The sequence below is a fragment of the Hypanus sabinus genome, unplaced genomic scaffold, assembly GCF_030144855.1.
Source record: "Hypanus sabinus isolate sHypSab1 unplaced genomic scaffold, sHypSab1.hap1 scaffold_1970, whole genome shotgun sequence".
Classification (NCBI taxonomy): domain Eukaryota; kingdom Metazoa; phylum Chordata; class Chondrichthyes; order Myliobatiformes; family Dasyatidae; genus Hypanus; species Hypanus sabinus.
In genome coordinates, this window is record NW_026780068.1 from 1 (window position 1) to 20,549 (window position 20,549).

General features: G+C 53.3%; 1 protein-coding gene across 1 annotated transcript in view; it reads right to left on the bottom strand.

Annotated features, from left to right (window-relative positions):
* Window positions 1–1,180: 1,180 nt before the first annotated feature.
* LOC132387549 (protein unc-93 homolog B1-like) overlaps window positions 1,181–20,549 on the bottom strand; it is a gene marked incomplete at its 3' end in the record, with an annotated part of 43,741 nt that continues 24,372 nt past the window's right edge. The window contains exons 2-3 of the mRNA XM_059959926.1: window positions 5,032–5,156; window positions 1,181–1,363 (exon numbers count right to left, since the gene is read on the bottom strand). Coding sequence (XP_059815909.1) covers window positions 1,181–1,363; window positions 5,032–5,156 — 308 coding nt within the window. The remainder of the gene's footprint in view (window positions 1,364–5,031; window positions 5,157–20,549) is intronic.

The window sequence follows — 20,549 nt, forward strand, 5'->3', positions numbered from 1 at the left end:
CCTCCCTCCCATCCCCTCTGTGACCATCTCCACCTCCCTCCCATCCCCTCCGTGACCATCTCCCCCTCCCTCCCATCCCCTCTGTGACCATCTCCACCTCCCTCCCATCCCCTCCGTGACCATCTCCCCCTCCCTCCCATCCCCTCCGTGACCATCTCCACCACCCTCCCATCCCCTCCGTGACCATCTCCCCCTCCCTCCCATCCCCTCCGTGACCATCTCCCCCTCCCTCCCATCCCCTCCGTGACCATCTCCCCCTCCCTCCCATCCCCTCCGTGACCATCTCCACCTCCCTCCCATCCCCTCCGTGACCATCTCCACCTCCCTCCCATCCCCTCCGTGACCATCTCCACCTCCCTTCCAGCCCCTCCGTGACCATCTCCCCCTCCCTTCCAGCCCCTCCGTGACCATCTCCCCCCCTCCCATCCCCTCCGTGACCATCTCCCCCTCCCTCCCATCCCGTCCGTGACCATCTCCCCCTCCCTCCCAGCCCCTCCGTGACCATCTCCCCCTCCCTCCCATCCCCTCCGTGACCATCTCCACCTCCCTTCCAGCCCCTCCGTGACCATCTGCACCTCCCTCCCATCCCCTCCGTGACCATCTCCCCCTCCCTCCCATCCCCTCCGTGACCATCTCCACCTCCCTTCCAGCCCCTCCGTGACCATCTGCACCTCCCTTCCAGCCCCTCCGTGACCATCTCCCCCTCCCTCCCATCCCCTCCGTGACCATCTCCCCCTCCCTCCCATCCCCTCCGTGACCATCTCCCCCTCCCTCCCATCCCCTCTGTGACCATCTCCACCTCCCTCCCATCCCCTCCGTGACCATCTCCACCCTTCCAGCCCCTCTGTGACCATCTCCCCCTCCCTCCCATCCCGTCCGTGACCATCTCCCCCTCCCTCCCATCCCCTCTGTGACCATCTCCACCTCCCTCCCATCCCCTCCGTGACCATCTCCACCCTTCCAGCCCCTCTGTGACCATCTCCCCCTCCCTCCCATCCCGTCCGTGACCATCTCCCCCTCCCTCCCATCCCCTCCGTGACCATCTCCCCCTCCCTCCCATCCCCTCCGTGACCATCTCCCCCTCCCTCCCATCCCCTCCGTGACCATCTCCCCCTCCCTTCCAGCCCCTCCCCTGGACTGACAGTCCTACCCCACTTTGGGTGACTTTCCCCAGGCTCACCAGGGCAAAGCCAGTGCAGGCAAACAGCACCTCGAAGCCGCTGTAGATGAAGAAGGGGGTGAGGTGGCGTAGACGGTAGTCCCTCATGTGCTTGAAGGGCAGCTGGAAAATGTTTCCCCATCCGATGCTCCTGAGGTCAATCTCCTCGGTGGGACGATAGGCCGGACCGCACAGGGTCAGGATCTGGACAGGAGAAAGCACGTCATCCTGGCAGGGCCTCGAGTGGAGGGAGCGTCGCCTCACAGGGAAATCGCAGGGGTACTTCTCGAGGGGAGGTTAGGGCAAACGGTCCAGTTGCTATTTGTCCAAGATTACCCCAGGATCTCAAATGTGGTAGTGTGTTGTGTTGTGTTGTGTGGGTTATTTTCCAGGGTTACCCCAGGATCTCAGTCTCGGGGGTGTGGTGGGTCGTGAAGTTAATTGTCCGTTTACCCCAGGATCTCAGTCTCGGGGGTGTGGTGGGTCGTGAAGTTAATTGTCCGTTTACCCCAGGATCTCAGTCCCGGGGGTGTGGTGGGTCGTGAAGTTAATTGTCCGTTTACCCCAGGATCTCAGTCTCGGGGTGTGGTGGGTCGTGAAGTTAATTGTCCGTTTACCCCAGGATCTCAGTCCCGGGGGTGTGGTGGGTCGTGAAGTTAATTGTCCGTTTACCCCAGGATCTCAGTCTCGGGGTGTGGTGGGTCGTGAAGTTAATTGTCCGTTTACCCCAGGATCTCAGTCTCGGGGGTGTGGTGGGTCATGGTTAATTGTCCGTTTACCCCAGGATCTCAGTCTCGGGGGTGTGGTGGGTCGTGAAGTTAATTGTCCGTTTACCCCAGGATCTCAGTCTCGGGGGTGTGGTGGTCATGAAGTTAATTGTCCGTTTACCCCAGGATCTCAGTCTCGGGGGTGTGGTGGGTTATTATCCAGGGTTACCCCAGGATCTCAGTCTCGGGGGTGTGGTGGGTCCGTTTACCCCAGGATCTCAGTCTCGGGGGTGTGGTGGGTTATTATCCAGGGTTACCCCAGGATCTCAGTCTCGGGGGTGTGGTGGGTCGTGGTTAATTGTCCGTTTACCCCAGGATCTCAGTCTCGGGGGTGTGGTGGGTCGTGAAGTTAATTGTCCGTTTACCCCAGGATCTCAGTCTCGGGGGTGTGGTGGGTCGTGAAGTTAATTGTCCGTTTACCCCAGGATCTCAGTCTCGGGGGTGTGGTGGGTCGTGAAGTTAATTGTCCAAGGTTTCCCCGCATCTGAAATCCAAGGCTGAGAGCCTAGTGACGCAGTGTCACGACTACAACCTTTTCATCAAAAGAAAAAGTAAAACAAAAGAACTGGTCATTGAATCCATGGAGAGATGCTCCCATCTCCATCAGCGGTGCTGAGGACGGGGGGGGTTATGAGTTTCCAGCATCACCGATAGCCAGTCCCGGTCCAACCGGACAGATGAGACAGCCAAGAAACCTCACCAACGCCAGCACGTCCCCGTCGACCACAGCAAGCATCCTATCCAGACACACCTCAGCTTGGCTGAGCAACTGGTCACAGGGAACGGCAGAGAGCTGTGGGCACAGCTCCGCTCATCAGAGAACCAGCCTTCTCTCACGCACTTCCTGCTGCCTCGGCAAATCAAAGACCCCACTCCCCTCTTCTCCCCTCTCCCAAGATGCCAAGTCCTGTCAGCAGGTACCTCTGGGCCCAAGGACAGCTCTTACACGACACTCCCTCACCAAGTGTAACACACCCTAATGCGGGTTCACCCTAACGTAAAGGTCTTTCAGTAGCAGCAGTGTTTGGGTTACAGTTGGAGATAACGGGTGCTTCCGAACGTCCAGGGAGCGGGTGTCTTCTGTCTGCCTGACCCCGGTCTTCGCTCGGCCGGAGATGAAGACAGAAGACGTTGGAGGGAACCGGTCGTAGGGTTCGATCCGGTGGGGTCCGTGACTCGAGGGAGCGAGGCGAGGAGGTCTGCTGCAGATCGGTGGATATGACTTTTGGAAGAGTTGACCAACTTGTGAACCTGTTTAATTATAACGGGCCATTTGTGTTTCTTTCTTTTCCTTTCACACCTTTTAGTTAACATTCATAAATCTAATTCCTTTTATCGCAGGCAGCGTGTCTGTTAACAGGGCAGCAAAGCACACAGCGTCCACACAAACCAGGGTTAGGGTGGGAGAGACGTCTGGGTCTCACGGGTTTAGCAGGACCGGAGTGTGCATTCTCTGGACTGATGCAGCCAAGGAAATCAGGTGGGATGCAGGGGTTACACCGTATTGCTGTTCTCCGTAGCTGTGACCTTTTATTCTGCATTGTTATTGTTTCACTGTACTGCAACTCAACACACTGTGTAATTGACTGATCTGCGTTAACGGGAGACGGGGTGTTATGTTGAAGTTGTACAAGATGCTGGTGAGGCCTAATTTGGACTATTGTGTGTGGTTCAGGTTAGGGTAAGAGGACAGGACGTTGCCGGGTCTGGAAGTCCTGAGTTATCAGGAAAGATTGAACAGGTTAGGGCTTCATTCCTTGAACGTAGAAGATTGCGAGGAGATCTGGTGGAGGAATACAAAACTATGCGGGGTATAGACAGGGTAAATAAGACAAGAGCCTCGATCGGCAGGCCCTGAAGGTCATCCCGTCCTCCGTGTGCACAGGTTCCTCATCGAGGTGGGTGGAAGTGCATTCTCCAAGGTTACCCGCGGATCTCGATCCGCTGACGAAATGGGCCAAGGACCACGAGATGAAATGTGACGACTTCTTCTTCCCGGGGTCGGAGAGACAAGAACCAGAGGGCACAGGTTCAGGTGAGGGGGGAAAAAGAGCTTTAATAGGGGACCTGAGGGGCAAATTTTCCACAGACAACGGAACAGACTGTCCCTTCAGCGTACAATTTTGTGCCTGACCAATTAAGTCAGTCTGCAAACTTCAGCCAACACAATGTGCATGTCCTTCCATTTCCCGCTCGTTCATCCACCTCTCTAAACATCTCGAAGAAGGTCACTAATGTTCCTGCCTCCGTCACCACCCCAGGCAGCCAACACTCCCGTGTTAAAAGAGAACTTATCCCTCACATCTCCACTGAAATTACCTCAAACCCCACCTCTGGTATTCGGCATTTCAACCCTGGGAAACAGATACTCCCTGTCCACTCTTAGCTATGCCTCTCATAATCTTGTAAACCTCACTCAGATCTCCCCTCACTCCGGAGAAAACAACCCGAGAGTGTCCGTCCTCTCGTGACAGCACATGCCCCCTAAACCAGGCAGCACCCTACTGAACCTCTTCTGCCCCCTCTCCAACCCTCAACCTCCTTCCCGCAGTGGGACGACCAGAACAGTGTGCAATACTCCAGATGTGACCTGACCAGGTTTATAAAGTTATAACACAGCTTTCTGACTTTTCAACATGATGTCTTGTTGATTAAAGGCAACCAAACACAGTCAGAGGGTGGTCCGTCTGTGGAAGGAGCTGCCGGAGGAAGTGGTCGAGGCGGATACATTAACGACACTCGGACAGGGACACGGATAGGAAAGGTTTAGAGGGATACGGGTGGTCCCTCTGTGGAAGGAGCTGCCGGAGGAAGTGGTCGAGGCAGGTACATTAACGACACTCGGACAGGGAGACGGATAGGAAAGGTTTAGAGGGATACGGGTGGTCTGTCTGTGGAAGGAGCTGCCGGAGGAAGTGGTCGAGGCAGGTACATTAACGACACTCGGACAGGGACACGGATAGGAAAGGTTTAGAGGGATACGGGTGGTCCGTCTGTGAAAGGAGCTGCCGGAGGAAGTGGTCGAGGCAGGTACATTAACGACATTTAAACGACACTTGTACAGAGACAAGGACAGGAATGGACAGGGAGAGAGGTGAGTTTTACCATTAGCATGGAGAGGAAGGCCACCCCCATTAACACACTCTCCATCTTGATCAGACTGATGCTCTGAGGAAGCTTCCGAAGGACGGTTCGATTCAAGCCCTCGATTGTACCCGTGGCGTCTGCCCCTGCGGGGGGGGGGGGAGAACAAGAGGGTCGTGAGAGGGTACTGTCTGTCACATTGATCACTCCACGTCAGAGAGCCATTCAGCCCATCTGAACCATTACTGCCCCTAGCCCAATCGACCGGCACTGGACCACACAAGTTCCATGGACCTATCGAGATGTCAGAATCAACCCTTCCCGTCCACCCTCCACTCTGTGCCTGAATGAGAGCCCGGCCTCACACGGAGTGTACGAGCAGATCTGGGCCCCCTAGCTAAGAAAGGATGTGCTGAAAGTGGAGAGGGTTCAAAGGAGATTCACGAAAATGATTCCAGGATTGAAAGTCTTGTCATGTGAGGAGCGTTCGATGGGCCTTTACTCACTGGAATTCAGAGTAATGGTGCGGGGAGCCTCATTGAAACCTGTCGAATGGTGAAAGGCCTCAATAGAATGGATGTGGAGAGGATGTTTCCTGTAGCGGGGGAGTCTAGGACCAGAGGACACAGATAGAGTGGATGTGGAGAGGATGTTTCCTGTAGTGGGGGAGTCTAGGACCAGAGGACACAGATAGAGTGGATGTGGAGAGGATGTCTCCTGTAGTGGGGGAGTCTAGGACCAGAGGACACAGATAGAGTGGATGTGGAGAGGATGTTTCCTATGGTGGGGGAGTCTAGGACCAGAGGACACAGATAGAGTGGATGTGGAGAGGATGTTACCTATGGTGGGGGAGTCTAGGACCAGAGGACACAGATAGAGTGGATGTGGAGAGGATGTTACCTATGGTGGGGGAGTCTAGGACCGGAGGACACAGACAGAGTGCATGTGGAGAGGATGTTTCCTGTAGTGGGGGAGTCTAGGATCAGAGGACAGAGATAGAGTGGATGTGGAGAGGATGTTTCCTATAGTGGGGGAGTCTAGGACCAGAGGACACAGATAGAGTGGATGTGGAGAGGATGTTTCCTATAGTGGGGGAGTCTAGGACCAGAGGACACAGATAGAGTGCATGTGGAGAGGATGTTTCCTATAGTGGGGGAGTCTAGGACCAGAGGACACAGATAGAGTGGATGTGGAGAGGATGTTTCCTGTAATGAGGGAGTCTAGGACCAGAGGACACAGATAGAGTGGATGTGGAGAGGATGATTCCTATAGTGGGGGAGTCTAGGACCAGAGGTCACAGATAGAGTGGATGTGGAGAGGATGTTTCCTGTAGTGGGGGGAGTCTAGGACCAGAGGACACAGATAGAGTGCATTTGGAGAGGATGTTTCCTGTAGTGGGGGAGTCTAGGACCAGAGGACACAGATAGAGTGGATGAGGAGAGGATGTTTCTTATAGTGGGGGAGTCTAGGACCAGAGGACACAGATAGAGTGGATGTGGAGAGGATGTTTCCTATAGTGGGGGAGTCTAGGACTGGAGGACACAGAGTGGATGTGGAGAGGATGTTTCCTATAGTGGGGGAGTCTAGGACCAGAGGACACAGATAGAGTGCATGTGGAGAGGATGTTTCCTATAGAGAGGGAGTCTAGGACCAGAGGACACAGATAGAGTGCATGTGGAGAGGATGTTTCCTGTGGTGGGGGAGTCTAGGACCAGAGGACACAGATAGAGTGGATGTGGAGAGGATGTTTCCTGTGGTGGGGGAGTCTAGGACCAGAGGACACAGATAGAGTGTATGTGGAGAGGATGTTTCCTGTAGTGGAGGAGTCTAGAACCAGAGGACACAGATAGAGTGGATGTGGAGAGGATGTTTCCTGTAGTGGGGGAGTCTAGGACCAGAGGACACAGATAGAGTGGATGTGGAGAGGATGTTTCCTGTAGTAGGGGAGTCTAGGACCAGAGGACACAGATAGAGTGGATGTGGAGAGGATGTTTCCTGTAGTGGGGGAGTCTAGGACCAGAGGACACAGATAGAGTGGATGTGGAGAGGATGTTTCCTGTGGTGGGGGAGTCTAGGACCAGAGGACACAGATAGAATGGATGTGGAGAGGATGTTTCCTGTGGTGGGGGAGTCTAGGACCAGAGGACACAGATAGAGTGGATGTGGAGAGGATGTTTCCTGTGGTGGGGGAGTCTAGGACCAGAGGACACAGATAGAGTGGATGTGGAGAGGATGTTTCCTGTGGTGGGGGAGTCTAGGACCAGAGGACACAGATAGAGTGGATGTGGAGAGGATGTTTCCTGTAGTGGGGGAGTCTAGGACCAGAGGACACAGATAGAGTGGATGTGGAGAGGATGTTTCCTATAGTGGGGGAGTCTAGGACCAGAGGACACAGATAGAGTGGATGTGGAGAGGATGTTTCCTATGGTGGGGGAGTCTAGGACCAGAGGACACAGATAGAGTGGATGTGGAGAGGATGTTTCCTGTAGTGGGGGAGTCTAGGACGAGAGGACACAGATAGAGTGGATGTGGAGAGGATGTTTCCTGTAGTGAGGGAGTCGAGGACCAGAGGACACAGATAGAGTGGATGTGGAGAGGATGTTTCCTGTAGTGGGGGAGTCTAGGACCAGAGGACACAGATAGAGAGGATGTGGAGAGGATGTCTCCTGTAGTGGGGGAGTCTAGGACCAGAGGACACAGATAGAGTGGATGTGGAGAGGATGTTTCCTATGGTGGGGGAGTCTAGGACCAGAGGACACAGATAGAGTGGATGTGGAGAGGATGTTTCCTATGGTGGGGGAGTCTAGGACCAGAGGACACAGATAGAGTGGATGTGGAGAGGATGTTTCCTATAGTGGGGGAGTCTAGGACCAGAGGACACAGATAGAGTGCATGTGGAGAGGATGTTTCCTATAGTGGGGGAGTCTAGGACCAGAGGACACAGATAGAGTGGATGTGGAGAGGATGTTTCCTGTAGTGAGGGAGTCTAGGACCAGAGGACACAGATAGAGTGGATGTGGAGAGGATGATTCCTATAGTGGGGGAGTCTAGGACCAGAGGTCACAGATAGAGTGGATGTGGAGAGGATGTTTCCTGTAGTGGGGGGAGTCTAGGACCAGAGGACACAGATAGAGTGCATTTGGAGAGGATGTTTCCTGTAGTGGGGGAGTCTAGGACCAGAGGACACAGATAGAGTGGATGAGGAGAGGATGTTTCTTATAGTGGGGGAGTCTAGGACCAGAGGACACAGATAGAGTGGATGTGGAGAGGATGTTTCCTATAGTGGGGGAGTCTAGGACTGGAGGACACAGAGTGGATGTGGAGAGGATGTTTCCTATAGTGGGGGAGTCTAGGACCAGAGGACACAGATAGAGTGCATGTGGAGAGGATGTTTCCTATAGAGGGGGAGTCTAGGACCAGAGGACACAGATAGAGTGCATGTGGAGAGGATGTTTCCTGTGGTGGGGGAGTCTAGGACCAGAGGACACAGATAGAGTGGATGTGGAGAGGATGTTTCCTGTGGTGGGGGAGTCTAGGACCAGAGGACACAGATAGAGTGTATGTGGAGAGGATGTTTCCTGTAGTGGAGGAGTCTAGAACCAGAGGACACAGATAGAGTGGATGTGGAGAGGATGTTTCCTGTAGTGGGGGAGTCTAGGACCAGAGGACACAGATAGAGTGGATGTGGAGAGGATGTTTCCTGTAGTGGGGGAGTCTAGGACCAGAGGACACAGATAGAGTGGATGTGGAGAGGATGTTTCCTGTAGTGGGGGAGTCTAGGACCAGAGGACACAGATAGAGTGGATGTGGAGAGGATGTTTCCTGTGGTGGGGGAGTCTAGGACCAGAGGACACAGATAGAGTGGATGTGGAGAGGATGTTTCCTGTGGTGGGGGAGTCTAGGACCAGAGGACACAGATAGAGTGGATGTGGAGAGGATGTTTCCTGTGGTGGGGGAGTCTAGGACCAGAGGACACAGATAGAGTGGATGTGGAGAGGATGTTTCCTGTGGTGGGGGAGTCTAGGACCAGAGGACACAGATAGAGTGGATGTGGAGAGGATGTTTCCTGTAGTGGGGGAGTCTAGGACCAGAGGACACAGATAGAGTGGATGTGGAGAGGATGTTTCCTATAGTGGGGGAGTCTAGGACCAGAGGACACAGATAGAGTGGATGTGGAGAGGATGTTTCCTATGGTGGGGGAGTCTAGGACCAGAGGACACAGATAGAGTGGATGTGGAGAGGATGTTTCCTGTAGTGGGGGAGTCTAGGACCAGAGGACACAGATAGAGTGGATGTGGAGAGGATGTTTCCTGTAGTGAGGGAGTCGAGGACCAGAGGACACAGATAGAGTGGATGTGGAGAGGATGTTTCCTGTAGTGGGGGAGTCTAGGACCAGAGGACACAGATAGAGTGGATGTGGAGAGGATGTCTCCTGTAGTGGGGGAGTCTAGGACCAGAGGACACAGATAGAGTGGATGTGGAGAGGATGTTTCCTATGGTGGGGGAGTCTAGGACCAGAGGACACAGATAGAGTGGATGTGGAGAGGATGTTTCCTATGGTGGGGGAGTCTAGGACCGGAGGACACAGACAGAGTGGATGTGGAGAGGAAGTTTCCTATAGTGGGGGAGTCTAGGACCGGAGGACACAGACAGAGTGCATGTGGAGAGGATGTTTCCTGTAGTGGGGGAGTCTAGGATCAGAGGACAGAGATAGAGTGGATGTGGAGAGGATGTTTCCTATAGTGGGGGAGTCTAGGACCAGAGGACACAGATAGAGTGGATGTGGAGAGGATGTTTCCTATAGTGGGGGAGTCTAGGACCAGAGGACACAGATAGAGTGCATGTGGAGAGGATGTTTCCTATAGTGAGGGACTCTAGGACCAGAGGACACAGATAGAGTGGATGTGGAGAGGATGTTTCCTGTAGTGAGGGAGTCTAGGACCAGAGGACACAGATAGAGTGGATGTGGAGAGGATGATTCCTATAGTGGGGGAGTCTAGGACCAGAGGTCACAGATAGAGTGGATGTGGAGAGGATGTTTCCTGTAGTGGGGGGAGTCTAGGACCAGAGGACACAGATAGAGTGCATTTGGAGAGGATGTTTCCTGTAGTGGGGGAGTCTAGGACCAGAGGACACAGATAGAGTGGATGAGGAGAGAATGTTTCTTATAGTGGGGGAGTCTAGGACCAGAGGACACAGATAGAGTGGATGTGGAGAGGATGTTTCCTATAGTGGGGGAGTCTAGGACTGGAGGACACAGAGTGGATGTGGAGAGGATGTTTCCTATAGTGGGGGAGTCTAGGACCAGAGGACACAGATAGAGTGCATGTGGAGAGGATGTTTCCTATAGAGGGGGAGTCTAGGACCAGAGGACACAGATAGAGTGGATGTGGAGAGGATGTTTCCTGTGGTGGGGGAGTCTAGGACCAGAGGACACAGATAGAGTGGATGTGGAGAGGATGTTTCCTGTGGTGGGGGAGTCTAGGACCAGAGGACACAGATAGAGTGTATGTGGAGAGGATGTTTCCTGTAGTGGAGGAGTCTAGAACCAGAGGACACAGATAGAGTGGATGTGGAGAGGATGTTTCCTGCAGTGGGGGAGTCTAGGACCAGAGGACACAGATAGAGTGGATGTGGAGAGGATGTTTCCTGTAGTGGGGGAGTCTAGGACCAGAGGACACAGATAGAGTGGATGTGGAGAGGATGTTTCCTGTCGTGGGGGAGTCTAGGACCAGAGGACACAGATAGAGTGGATGTGGAGAGGATGTTTCCTGTGGTGGGGGAGTCTAGGACCAGAGGACACAGATAGAGTGGATGTGGAGAGGATGTTTCCTGTGGTGGGGGAGTCTAGGACCAGAGGACACAGATAGAGTGGATGTGGAGAGGATGTTTCCTGTAGTGGGGGAGTCTAGGACCAGAGGACACAGATAGAGTGGATGTGGAGAGGATGTTTCCTATAGTGGGGGAGTCTAGGACCAGAGGACACAGATAGAGTGGATGTGGAGAGGATGTTTCCTGTAGTGGAGGAGTCTAGAACCAGAGGACACAGATAGAGTGGATGTGGAGAGGATGTTTCCTGCAGTGGGGGAGTCTAGGACCAGAGGACACAGATAGAGTGGATGTGGAGAGGATGTTTCCTGTAGTGGGGGAGTCTAGGACCAGAGGACACAGATAGAGTGGATGTGGAGAGGATGTTTCCTGTGGTGGGGGAGTCTAGGACCAGAGGACACAGATAGAGTGGATGTGGAGAGGATGTTTCCTGTGGTGGGGGAGTCTAGGACCAGAGGACACAGATAGAGTGGATGTGGAGAGGATGTTTCCTGTGGTGGGGGAGTCTAGGACCAGAGGACACAGATAGAGTGGATGTGGAGAGGATGTTTCCTGTAGTGGGGGAGTCTAGGACCAGAGGACACAGATAGAGTGGATGTGGAGAGGATGTTTCCTATAGTGGGGGAGTCTAGGACCAGAGGACACAGATAGAGTGGATGTGGAGAGGATGTTTCCTATGGTGGGGGAGTCTAGGACCAGAGGACACAGATAGAGTGGATGTGGAGAGGATGTTTCCTGTAGTGGGGGAGTCTAGGACCTGAGGACACAGATAGAGTGGATGTGGAGAGGATGTTTCCTATAGTGGGGGAGTCTAGGACCAGAGGACACAGATAGAGTGGATGTGGAGAGGATGTTTCCTGTAGTGGGGGAGTCTAGGACCAGAGGACACAGATAGAGTGGATGTGGAGAGGATGTTTCCTGTGGTGGTGGAGTCTAGGACCAGAGGACACAGATAGAGTGGATGTGGAGAGGATGTTTCCTATGGTGGGGGAGTCTAGGACCAGAGGACACAGATAGAGTGGATGTGGAGAGGATGTTTCCTGTAGTGGGGGAGTCTAGGACCCGAGGACACAGATAGAGTGGATGTGGAGAGGATGTTTCCTATAGTGGGGGAGTCTAGGACCAGAGGACACAGATAGAGTGGATGTGGAGAGGATGTTTCCTGTAGTGGGGGAGTTTAGGACCAGAGGACACAGATAGAGTGGATGTGGAGAGGATGTTTCCTGTGGTGGGGGAGTCTAGGACCAGAGGACACAGATAGAGTGGATGTGGAGAGGATGTTTCCTGTGGTGGGGGAGTCTAGGACCAGAGGACACAGATAGAGTGGATGTGGAGAGGATGTTTCCTGTAGTGGGGGAGTCTAGGACCAGAGGACACAGATAGAGTGGATGTGGAGAGGATGTTTCCTGTAGTGGGGGAGTCTAGGACCAGAGGACACAGATAGAGTGGATGTGGAGAGGATGTTTCCTATAGTGGGGGAGTCTAGGACCAGGGGACACAGATAGAGTGGATGTGGAGAGGATGTTTCCTGTGGTGGGGGAGTCTAGGACCAGAGGACACAGATAGAGTGGATGTGGAGAGGATGTTTCCTGTAGTGGGGGAGTCTAGGACCAGAGGACACAGATAGAGTGGATGTGGAGTGGATGTTTCCTATAGTGGGGGAGTCTAGGACCAGAGGACACAGATAGAGTGGATGTGGAGAGGATGTTTCCTATGGTGGGGGAGTCTAGGACCAGAGGACACAGATAGAGTGGATGTGGAGAGGATGTTTCCTGTAGTGGGGGAGTCTAGGACCAGAGGACACAGATAGAGTGGATGTGGAGAGGATGTTTCCTATAGTGGGGGAGTCTAGGACCAGAGGACACAGATAGAGTGGATGTGGAGAGGATGTTTCCTGTGGTGGGGGAGTCTAAGACCAGAGGACACAGATAGAGTGGATGTGGAGAGGACGTTTCCTGTGGTGGGGGAGTCTAGGACCAGAGGACACAGATAGAGTGGATGTGGAGAGGATGTTTCCTGTGGTGGGGGAGTCTAGGACCAGAGGACACAGATAGAGTGGATGTGGAGAGGATGTTTCCTGTAGTGGGGGAGCCTAGGACCAGAGGACACAGATAGGGTGGATGTGGAGAGGATGTTTCCTGTGGTGGGGGAGTCTAGGACCAGAGGACACAGATAGAGTGGATGTGGAGAGGATGTTTCCTATAGTGGGGGAGTCTAGGACCAGAGGACACAGATAGAGTGGATGTGGAGAGGATGTTTCCTATAGTGGGGGAGTCTAGGACCAGAGGACACAGATAGAGTGCATGTGGAGAGAATGTTTCCTATAGTGGGGGAGTCTAGTACCAGAGGACACAGATAGAGTGGATGTGGAGAGGATGTTTCCTATAGTGAGGGAGTCGAGGACCAGAGGACACAGATAGAGTGGATGTGGAGAGGATGTTTCCTGTAGTGGGGGAGTCTAGGACCAGAGGACACAGATAGAGTGGATGTGGAGAGGATGTCTCCTGTAGTGGGGGAGTCTAGGACCAGAGGACACAGATAGAGTGGATGTGGAGAGGATGTTTCCTATGGTGGGGGAGTCTAGGACCAGAGGACACAGATAGAGTGGATGTGGAGAGGATGTTTCCTGTGGTGGGGGAGTCTAGGACCGGAGGACACAGACAGAGTGGATGTGGAGAGGATGTTTCCTATAGTGGGGGAGTCTAGGACCAGAGGACACAGATAGAGTGGATGTGGAGAGGATGTTTCCTATAGTGGGGGAGTCTAGGACCAGAGGACACAGATAGAGTGCATGTGGAGAGGATGTTTCCTGTAGTGGGGGAGTCTAGGACCAGAGGACACAGATAGAGTGCATTTGGAGAGGATGTTTCCTGTAGTGGGGGAGTCTGGGACCAGAGGACACAGATAGAGTGGATGTGGAGAGGATGTTTCCTATAGTGGGGGAGTCTAGGACCAGAGGACACAGATAGAGTGGATGTGGAGAGGATGTTTCCTATAGTGGGGGAGTCTAGGACCAGAGGACACAGATAGAGTGGATGTGGAGAGGATGTTTCCTGTGGTGGGGGAGTCTAGGACCAGAGGACACAGATAGAGTGGATGTGGAGAGGATGTTTCCTATGGTGGGGGAGTCTAGGACCAGAGGACACAGATAGAGTGGATGTGGAGAGGATGTTTCCTGTAGTGGGGGAGTCTAGGACCAGAGGACACAGATAGAGTGGATGTGGAGAGGATGTTTCCTATGGTGGGGGAGTCTAGGACCAGAGGACACAGATAGAGTGGATGTGGAGAGGATGTTTCCTGTAGTGGGGGAGTCTAGGACCAGAGGACACAGATAGAGTGGATGTGGAGAGGATGTTTCCTATAGTGGGGGAGTCTAGGACCAGAGGACACAGATAGAGTGGATGTGGAGAGGATGTTTCCTGTAGTGGGGGAGTCTAGGACCAGAGGACACAGATAGAGTGGATGTGGAGAGGATGTTTCCTGTGGTGGGGGAGTCTAGGACCAGAGGACACAGATAGAGTGGATGTGGAGAGGATGTTTCCTGTGGTGGGGGAGTCTAGGACCAGAGGACACAGATAGAGTGGATGTGGAGAGGATGTTTCCTATAGTGGGGGAGTCTAGGACCAGAGGACACAGATAGAGTGGATGTGGAGAGGATGTTTCCTGTAGTGGGGGAGTCTAGGACCAGAGGACACAGATAGAGTGGATGTGGAGAGGATGTTTCCTATAGTGGGGGAGTCTAGGACCAGGGAACACAGATAGAGTGGATGTGGAGAGGATGTTTCCTGTGGTGGCTAGGACCAGAGGACACAGATAGAGTGGATGTGGAGAGGATGTCTCCTGTAGTGGGGGAGTCTAGGACCAGAGGACACAGATAGAGTGGATGTGGAGAGGATGTTTCCTATGGTGGGGGAGTCTAGGACCAGAGGACACAGATAGAGTGGATGTGGAGAGGATGTTTCCTGTGGTGGGGGAGTCTAGGACCGGAGGACACAGACAGAGTGGATGTGGAGAGGATGTTTCCTGTAGTGGGGGAGTCTAGGATCAGAGGACAGAGATAGAGTGGATGTGGAGAGGATGTTTCCTATAGTGGGGGAGTCTAGGACCAGAGGACACAGATAGAGTGGATGTGGAGAGGATGTTTCCTATAGTGGGGGAGTCTAGGACCAGAGGACACAGATAGAGTGCATGTGGAGAGGATGTTTCCTATAGTGGGGGAGTCTAGGACCAGAGGACACAGATAGAGTGCATTTGGAAAGGATGTTTCCTGTAGTGGGGGAGTCTAGGACCAGAGGACACAGATAGAGTGGATGTGGAGAGGATGTTTCCTATAGTGGGGGAGTCTAGGACCAGAGGACACAGATAGAGTGGATGTGGAGAGGATGTTTCCTGTGGTGGGGGAGTCTAGGACCAGAGGACACAGATAGAGTGGATGTGGAGAGGATGTTTCCTATGGTGGGGGAGTCTAGGACCAGAGGACACAGATAGAGTGGATGTGGAGAGGATGTTTCCTGTGGTGGGGGAGTCTAGGACCAGAGGACACAGATAGAGTGGATGTGGAGAGGATGTTTCCTGTAGTGGGGGAGTCTAGGACCAGAGGACACAGATAGAGTGGATGTGGAGAGGATGTTTCCTATGGTGGGGGAGTCTAGGACCAGAGGACACAGATAGAGTGGATGTGGAGAGGATGTTTCCTGTAGTGGGGGAGTCGAGGACCAGAGGACACAGATAGAGTGGATGTGGAGAGGATGTCTCCTGTAGTGGGGGAGTCTAGGACCAGAGGACACAGATAGAGTGGATGTGGAGAGGATGTTTCCTATGGTGGGGGAGTCTAGGACCAGAGGACACAGATAGAGTGGATGTGGAGAGGATGTTTCCTGTGGTGGGGGAGTCTAGGACCGGAGGACACAGACAGAGTGGATGTGGAGAGGATGTTTCCTATAGTGGGGGAGTCTAGGACCGGAGGACACAGACAGAGTGCATGTGGAGAGGATGTTTCCTGTAGTGGGGGAGTCTAGGATCAGAGGACAGAGATAGAGTGGATGTGGAGAGGATGTTTCCTATAGTGGGGGAGTCTAGGACCAGAGGACACAGATAGAGTGGATGTGGAGAGGATGTTTCCTATAGTGGGGGAGTCTAGGACCAGAGGACACAGATAGAGTGCATGTGGAGAGGATGTTTCCTATAGTGGGGGAGTCTAGGACCAGAGGACACAGATAGAGTGGATGTGGAGAGGATGTTTCCTGTAGTGAGGGAGTCTAGGACCAGAGGACACAGATAGAGTGGATGTGGAGAGGATGATTCCTATAGTGGGGGAGTCTAGGACCAGAGGTCACAGATAGAGTGGATGTGGAGAGGATGTTTCCTGTAGTGGGGGGAGTCTAGGACCAGAGGACACAGATAGAGTGCATTTGGAGAGGATGTTTCCTGTAGTGGGGGAGTCTAGGACCAGAGGACACAGATAGAGTGGATGAGGAGAGGATGTTTCTTATAGTGGGGGAGTCTAGGACCAGAGGACACAGATAGAGTGGATGTGGAGAGGATGTTTCCTATAGTGGGGGAGTCTAGGACTGGAGGACACAGAGTGGATGTGGAGAGGATGTTTCCTATAGTGGGGGAGTCTAGGACCAGAGGACACAGACAGAGTGCATGTGGAGAGGATGTTTCCAATAGAGGGGGAGTCTAGGACTGGAGGACACAGAGTGGATGTGGAGAGGATGTTTCCTATAGTGGGGGAGTCTAGGACTGGAGGACACAGAGTGGATGTGGAGAGGATGTTTCCTGTAGTGGGGGAGTCTAGGACCAGAGGACACAGATAGAGTGGATGTGGAGAGGATGTTTCCTGTGGTGGGGGAGTCTAGGACCAGAGGACACAGATAGAGTGTATGTGGAGAGGATGTTTCCTGTAGTGGAGGAGTCTAGAACCAGAGGACACAGATAGAGTGGATGTGGAGAGGATGTTTCCAGTAGTGGGGGAGTCTAGGACCAGAGGACACAGATAGAGTGGATGTGGAGAGGATGTTTCCTGTAGTGGGGGAGTCTAGGACCAGAGGACACAGATAGAGTGGATGTGGAGAGGATGTTTCCTGTAGTGGGGGAGTCTAGGACCAGAGGACACAGATAGAGTGGATGTGGAGAGGATGTTTCCTGTGGTGGGGGAGTCTAGGACCAGAGGACACAGATAGAGTGGATGTGGAGAGGATGTTTCCTGTGGTGGGGGAGTCTAAGACCAGAGGACACAGATAGAGTGGATGTGGAGAGGATGTTTCCTGTGGTGGGGGAGTCTAGGACCAGAGGACACAGATAGAGTGGATGTGGAGAGGATGTTTCCTGTGGTGGGGGAGTCTAGGACCAGAGGACACAGATAGAGTGGATGTGGAGAGGATGTTTCCTGTAGTGGGGGAGTCTAGGACCAGAGGACACAGATAGAGTGGATGTGGAGAGGATGTTTCCTATAGTGGGGGAGTCTAGGACCAGAGGACACAGATAGAGTGGATGTGGAGAGGATGTTTCCTATGGTGGGGGAGTCTAGGACCAGAGGTCACAGATAGAGTGGATGTGGAGAGGATGTTTCCTGTAGTGGGGGGAGTCTAGGACCAGAGGACACAGATAGAGTGCATTTGGAGAGGATGTTTCCTGTAGTGGGGGAGTCTAGGACCAGAGGACACAGATAGAGTGGATGAGGAGAGGATGTTTCTTATAGTGGGGGAGTCTAGGACCAGAGGACACAGATAGAGTGGATGTGGAGAGGATGTTTCCTATAGTGGGGGAGTCTAGGACTGGAGGACACAGAGTGGATGTGGAGAGGATGTTTCCTATAGTGGGGGAGTCTAGGACCAGAGGACACAGATAGAGTGCATGTGGAGAGGATGTTTCCTGTGGTGGGGGAGTCTAGGACCAGAGGACACAGATAGAGTGCATGTGGAGAGGATGTTTCCTGTGGTGGGGGAGTCTAGGACCAGAGGACACAGATAGAGTGGATGTGGAGAGGATGTTTCCTGTGGTGGGGGAGTCTAGGACCAGAGGACACAGATAGAGTGGATGTGGAGAGGATGTTTCCTGTGGTGGGGGAGTCTAGGACCAGAGGACACAGATAGAGTGGATGTGGAGAGGATGTTTCCTGTGGTGGGGGAGTCTAGGACCAGAGGACACAGATAGAGTGGATGTGGAGAGGATGTTTCCTGTAGTGGGGGAGTCTAGGACCAGAGGACACAGATAGAGTGGATGTGGAGAGGATGTTTCCTATAGTGGGGGAGTCTAGGACCAGAGGACACAGATAGAGTGGATGTGGAGAGGATGTTTCCTATGGTGGGGGAGTCTAGGACCAGAGGACACAGATAGAGTGGATGTGGAGAGGATGTTTCCTGTAGTGGGGGAGTCTAGGACGAGAGGACACAGATAGAGTGGATGTGGAGAGGATGTTTCCTGTAGTGAGGGAGTCGTGGACCAGAGGACACAGATAGAGTGGATGTGGAGAGGATGTTTCCTGTAGTGGGGGAGTCTAGGACCAGAGGACACAGATAGAGAGGATGTGGAGAGGATGTCTCCTGTAGTGGGGGAGTCTAGGACCAGAGGACACAGAGTGGATGTGGAGAGGATGTTTCCTATAGTGGGGGAGTCTAGGACCAGAGGACACAGACAGAGTGCATGTGGAGAGGATGTTTCCTATAGAGGGGGAATCTAGGACTGGAGGACACAGAGTGGATGTGGAGAGGATGTTTCCTATAGTGGGGGAGTCTAGGACTGGAGGACACAGAGTGGATGTGGAGAGGATGTTTCCTGTAGTGGGGGAGTCTAGGACCAGAGGACACAGATAGAGTGGATGTGGAGAGGATGTTTCCTGTGGTGGGGGAGTCTAGGACCAGAGGACACAGATAGAGTGTATGTGGAGAGGATGTTTCCTGTAGTGGAGGAGTCTAGAACCAGAGGACACAGATAGAGTGGATGTGGAGAGGATGTTTCCAGTAGTGGGGGAGTCTAGGACCAGAGGACACAGATAGAGTGGATGTGGAGAGGATGTTTCCTGTAGTGGGGGAGTCTAGGACCAGAGGACACAGATAGAGTGGATGTGGAGAGGATGTTTCCTGTAGTGGGGGAGTCTAGGACCAGAGGACACAGATAGAGTGGATGTGGAGAGGATGTTTCCTGTGGTGGGGGAGTCTAGGACCAGAGGACACAGATAGAGTGGATGTGGAGAGGATGTTTCCTGTGGTGGGGGAGTCTAAGACCAGAGGACACAGATAGAGTGGATGTGGAGAGGATGTTTCCTGTGGTGGGGGAGTCTAGGACCAGAGGACACAGATAGAGTGGATGTGGAGAGGATGTTTCCTGTGGTGGGGGAGTCTAGGACCAGAGGACACAGATAGAGTGGATGTGGAGAGGATGTTTCCTGTAGTGGGGGAGTCTAGGACCAGAGGACACAGATAGAGTGGATGTGGAGAGGATGTTTCCTATAGTGGGGGAGTCTAGGACCAGAGGACACAGATAGAGTGGATGTGGAGAGGATGTTTCCTATGGTGGGGGAGTCTAGGACCAGAGGTCACAGATAGAGTGGATGTGGAGAGGATGTTTCCTGTAGTGGGGGGAGTCTAGGACCAGAGGACACAGATAGAGTGCATTTGGAGAGGATGTTTCCTGTAGTGGGGGAGTCTAGGACCAGAGGACACAGATAGAGTGGATGAGGAGAGGATGTTTCTTATAGTGGGGGAGTCTAGGACCAGAGGACACAGATAGAGTGGATGTGGAGAGGATGTTTCCTATAGTGGGGGAGTCTAGGACTGGAGGACACAGAGTGGATGTGGAGAGGATGTTTCCTATAGTGGGGGAGTCTAGGACCAGAGGACACAGATAGAGTGCATGTGGAGAGGATGTTTCCTATAGAGGGGGAGTCTAGGACCAGAGGACACAGATAGAGTGCATGTGGAGAGGATGTTTCCTGTGGTGGGGGAGTCTAGGACCAGAGGACACAGATAGAGTGGATGTGGAGAGGATGTTTCCTGTGGTGGGGGAGTCTAGGACCAGAGGACACAGATAGAGTGGATGTGGAGAGGATGTTTCCTGTGGTGGGGGAGTCTAGGACCAGAGGACACAGATAGAGTGGATGTGGAGAGGATGTTTCCTGTGGTGGGGGAGTCTAGGACCAGAGGACACAGATAGAGTGGATGTGGAGAGGATGTTTCCTGTAGTGGGGGAGTCTAGGACCAGAGGACACAGATAGAGTGGATGTGGAGAGGATGTTTCCTATAGTGGGGGAGTCTAGGACCAGAGGACACAGATAGAGTGGATGTGGAGAGGATGTTTCCTATGGTGGGGGAGTCTAGGACCAGAGGACACAGATAGAGTGGATGTGGAGAGGATGTTTCCTGTAGTGGGGGAGTCTAGGACGAGAGGACACAGATAGAGTGGATGTGGAGAGGATGTTTCCTGTAGTGAGGGAGTCGTGGACCAGAGGACACAGATAGAGTGGATGTGGAGAGGATGTTTCCTGTAGTGGGGGAGTCTAGGACCAGAGGACACAGATAGAGAGGATGTGGAGAGGATGTCTCCTGTAGTGGGGGAGTCTAGGACCAGAGGACACAGATAGAGTGGATGTGGAGAGGATGTTTCCTATGGTGGGGGAGTCTAGGACCAGAGGACACAGATAGAGTGGATGTGGAGAGGATGTTTCCTATGGTGGGGGAGTCTAGGACCAGAGGACACAGATAGAGTGG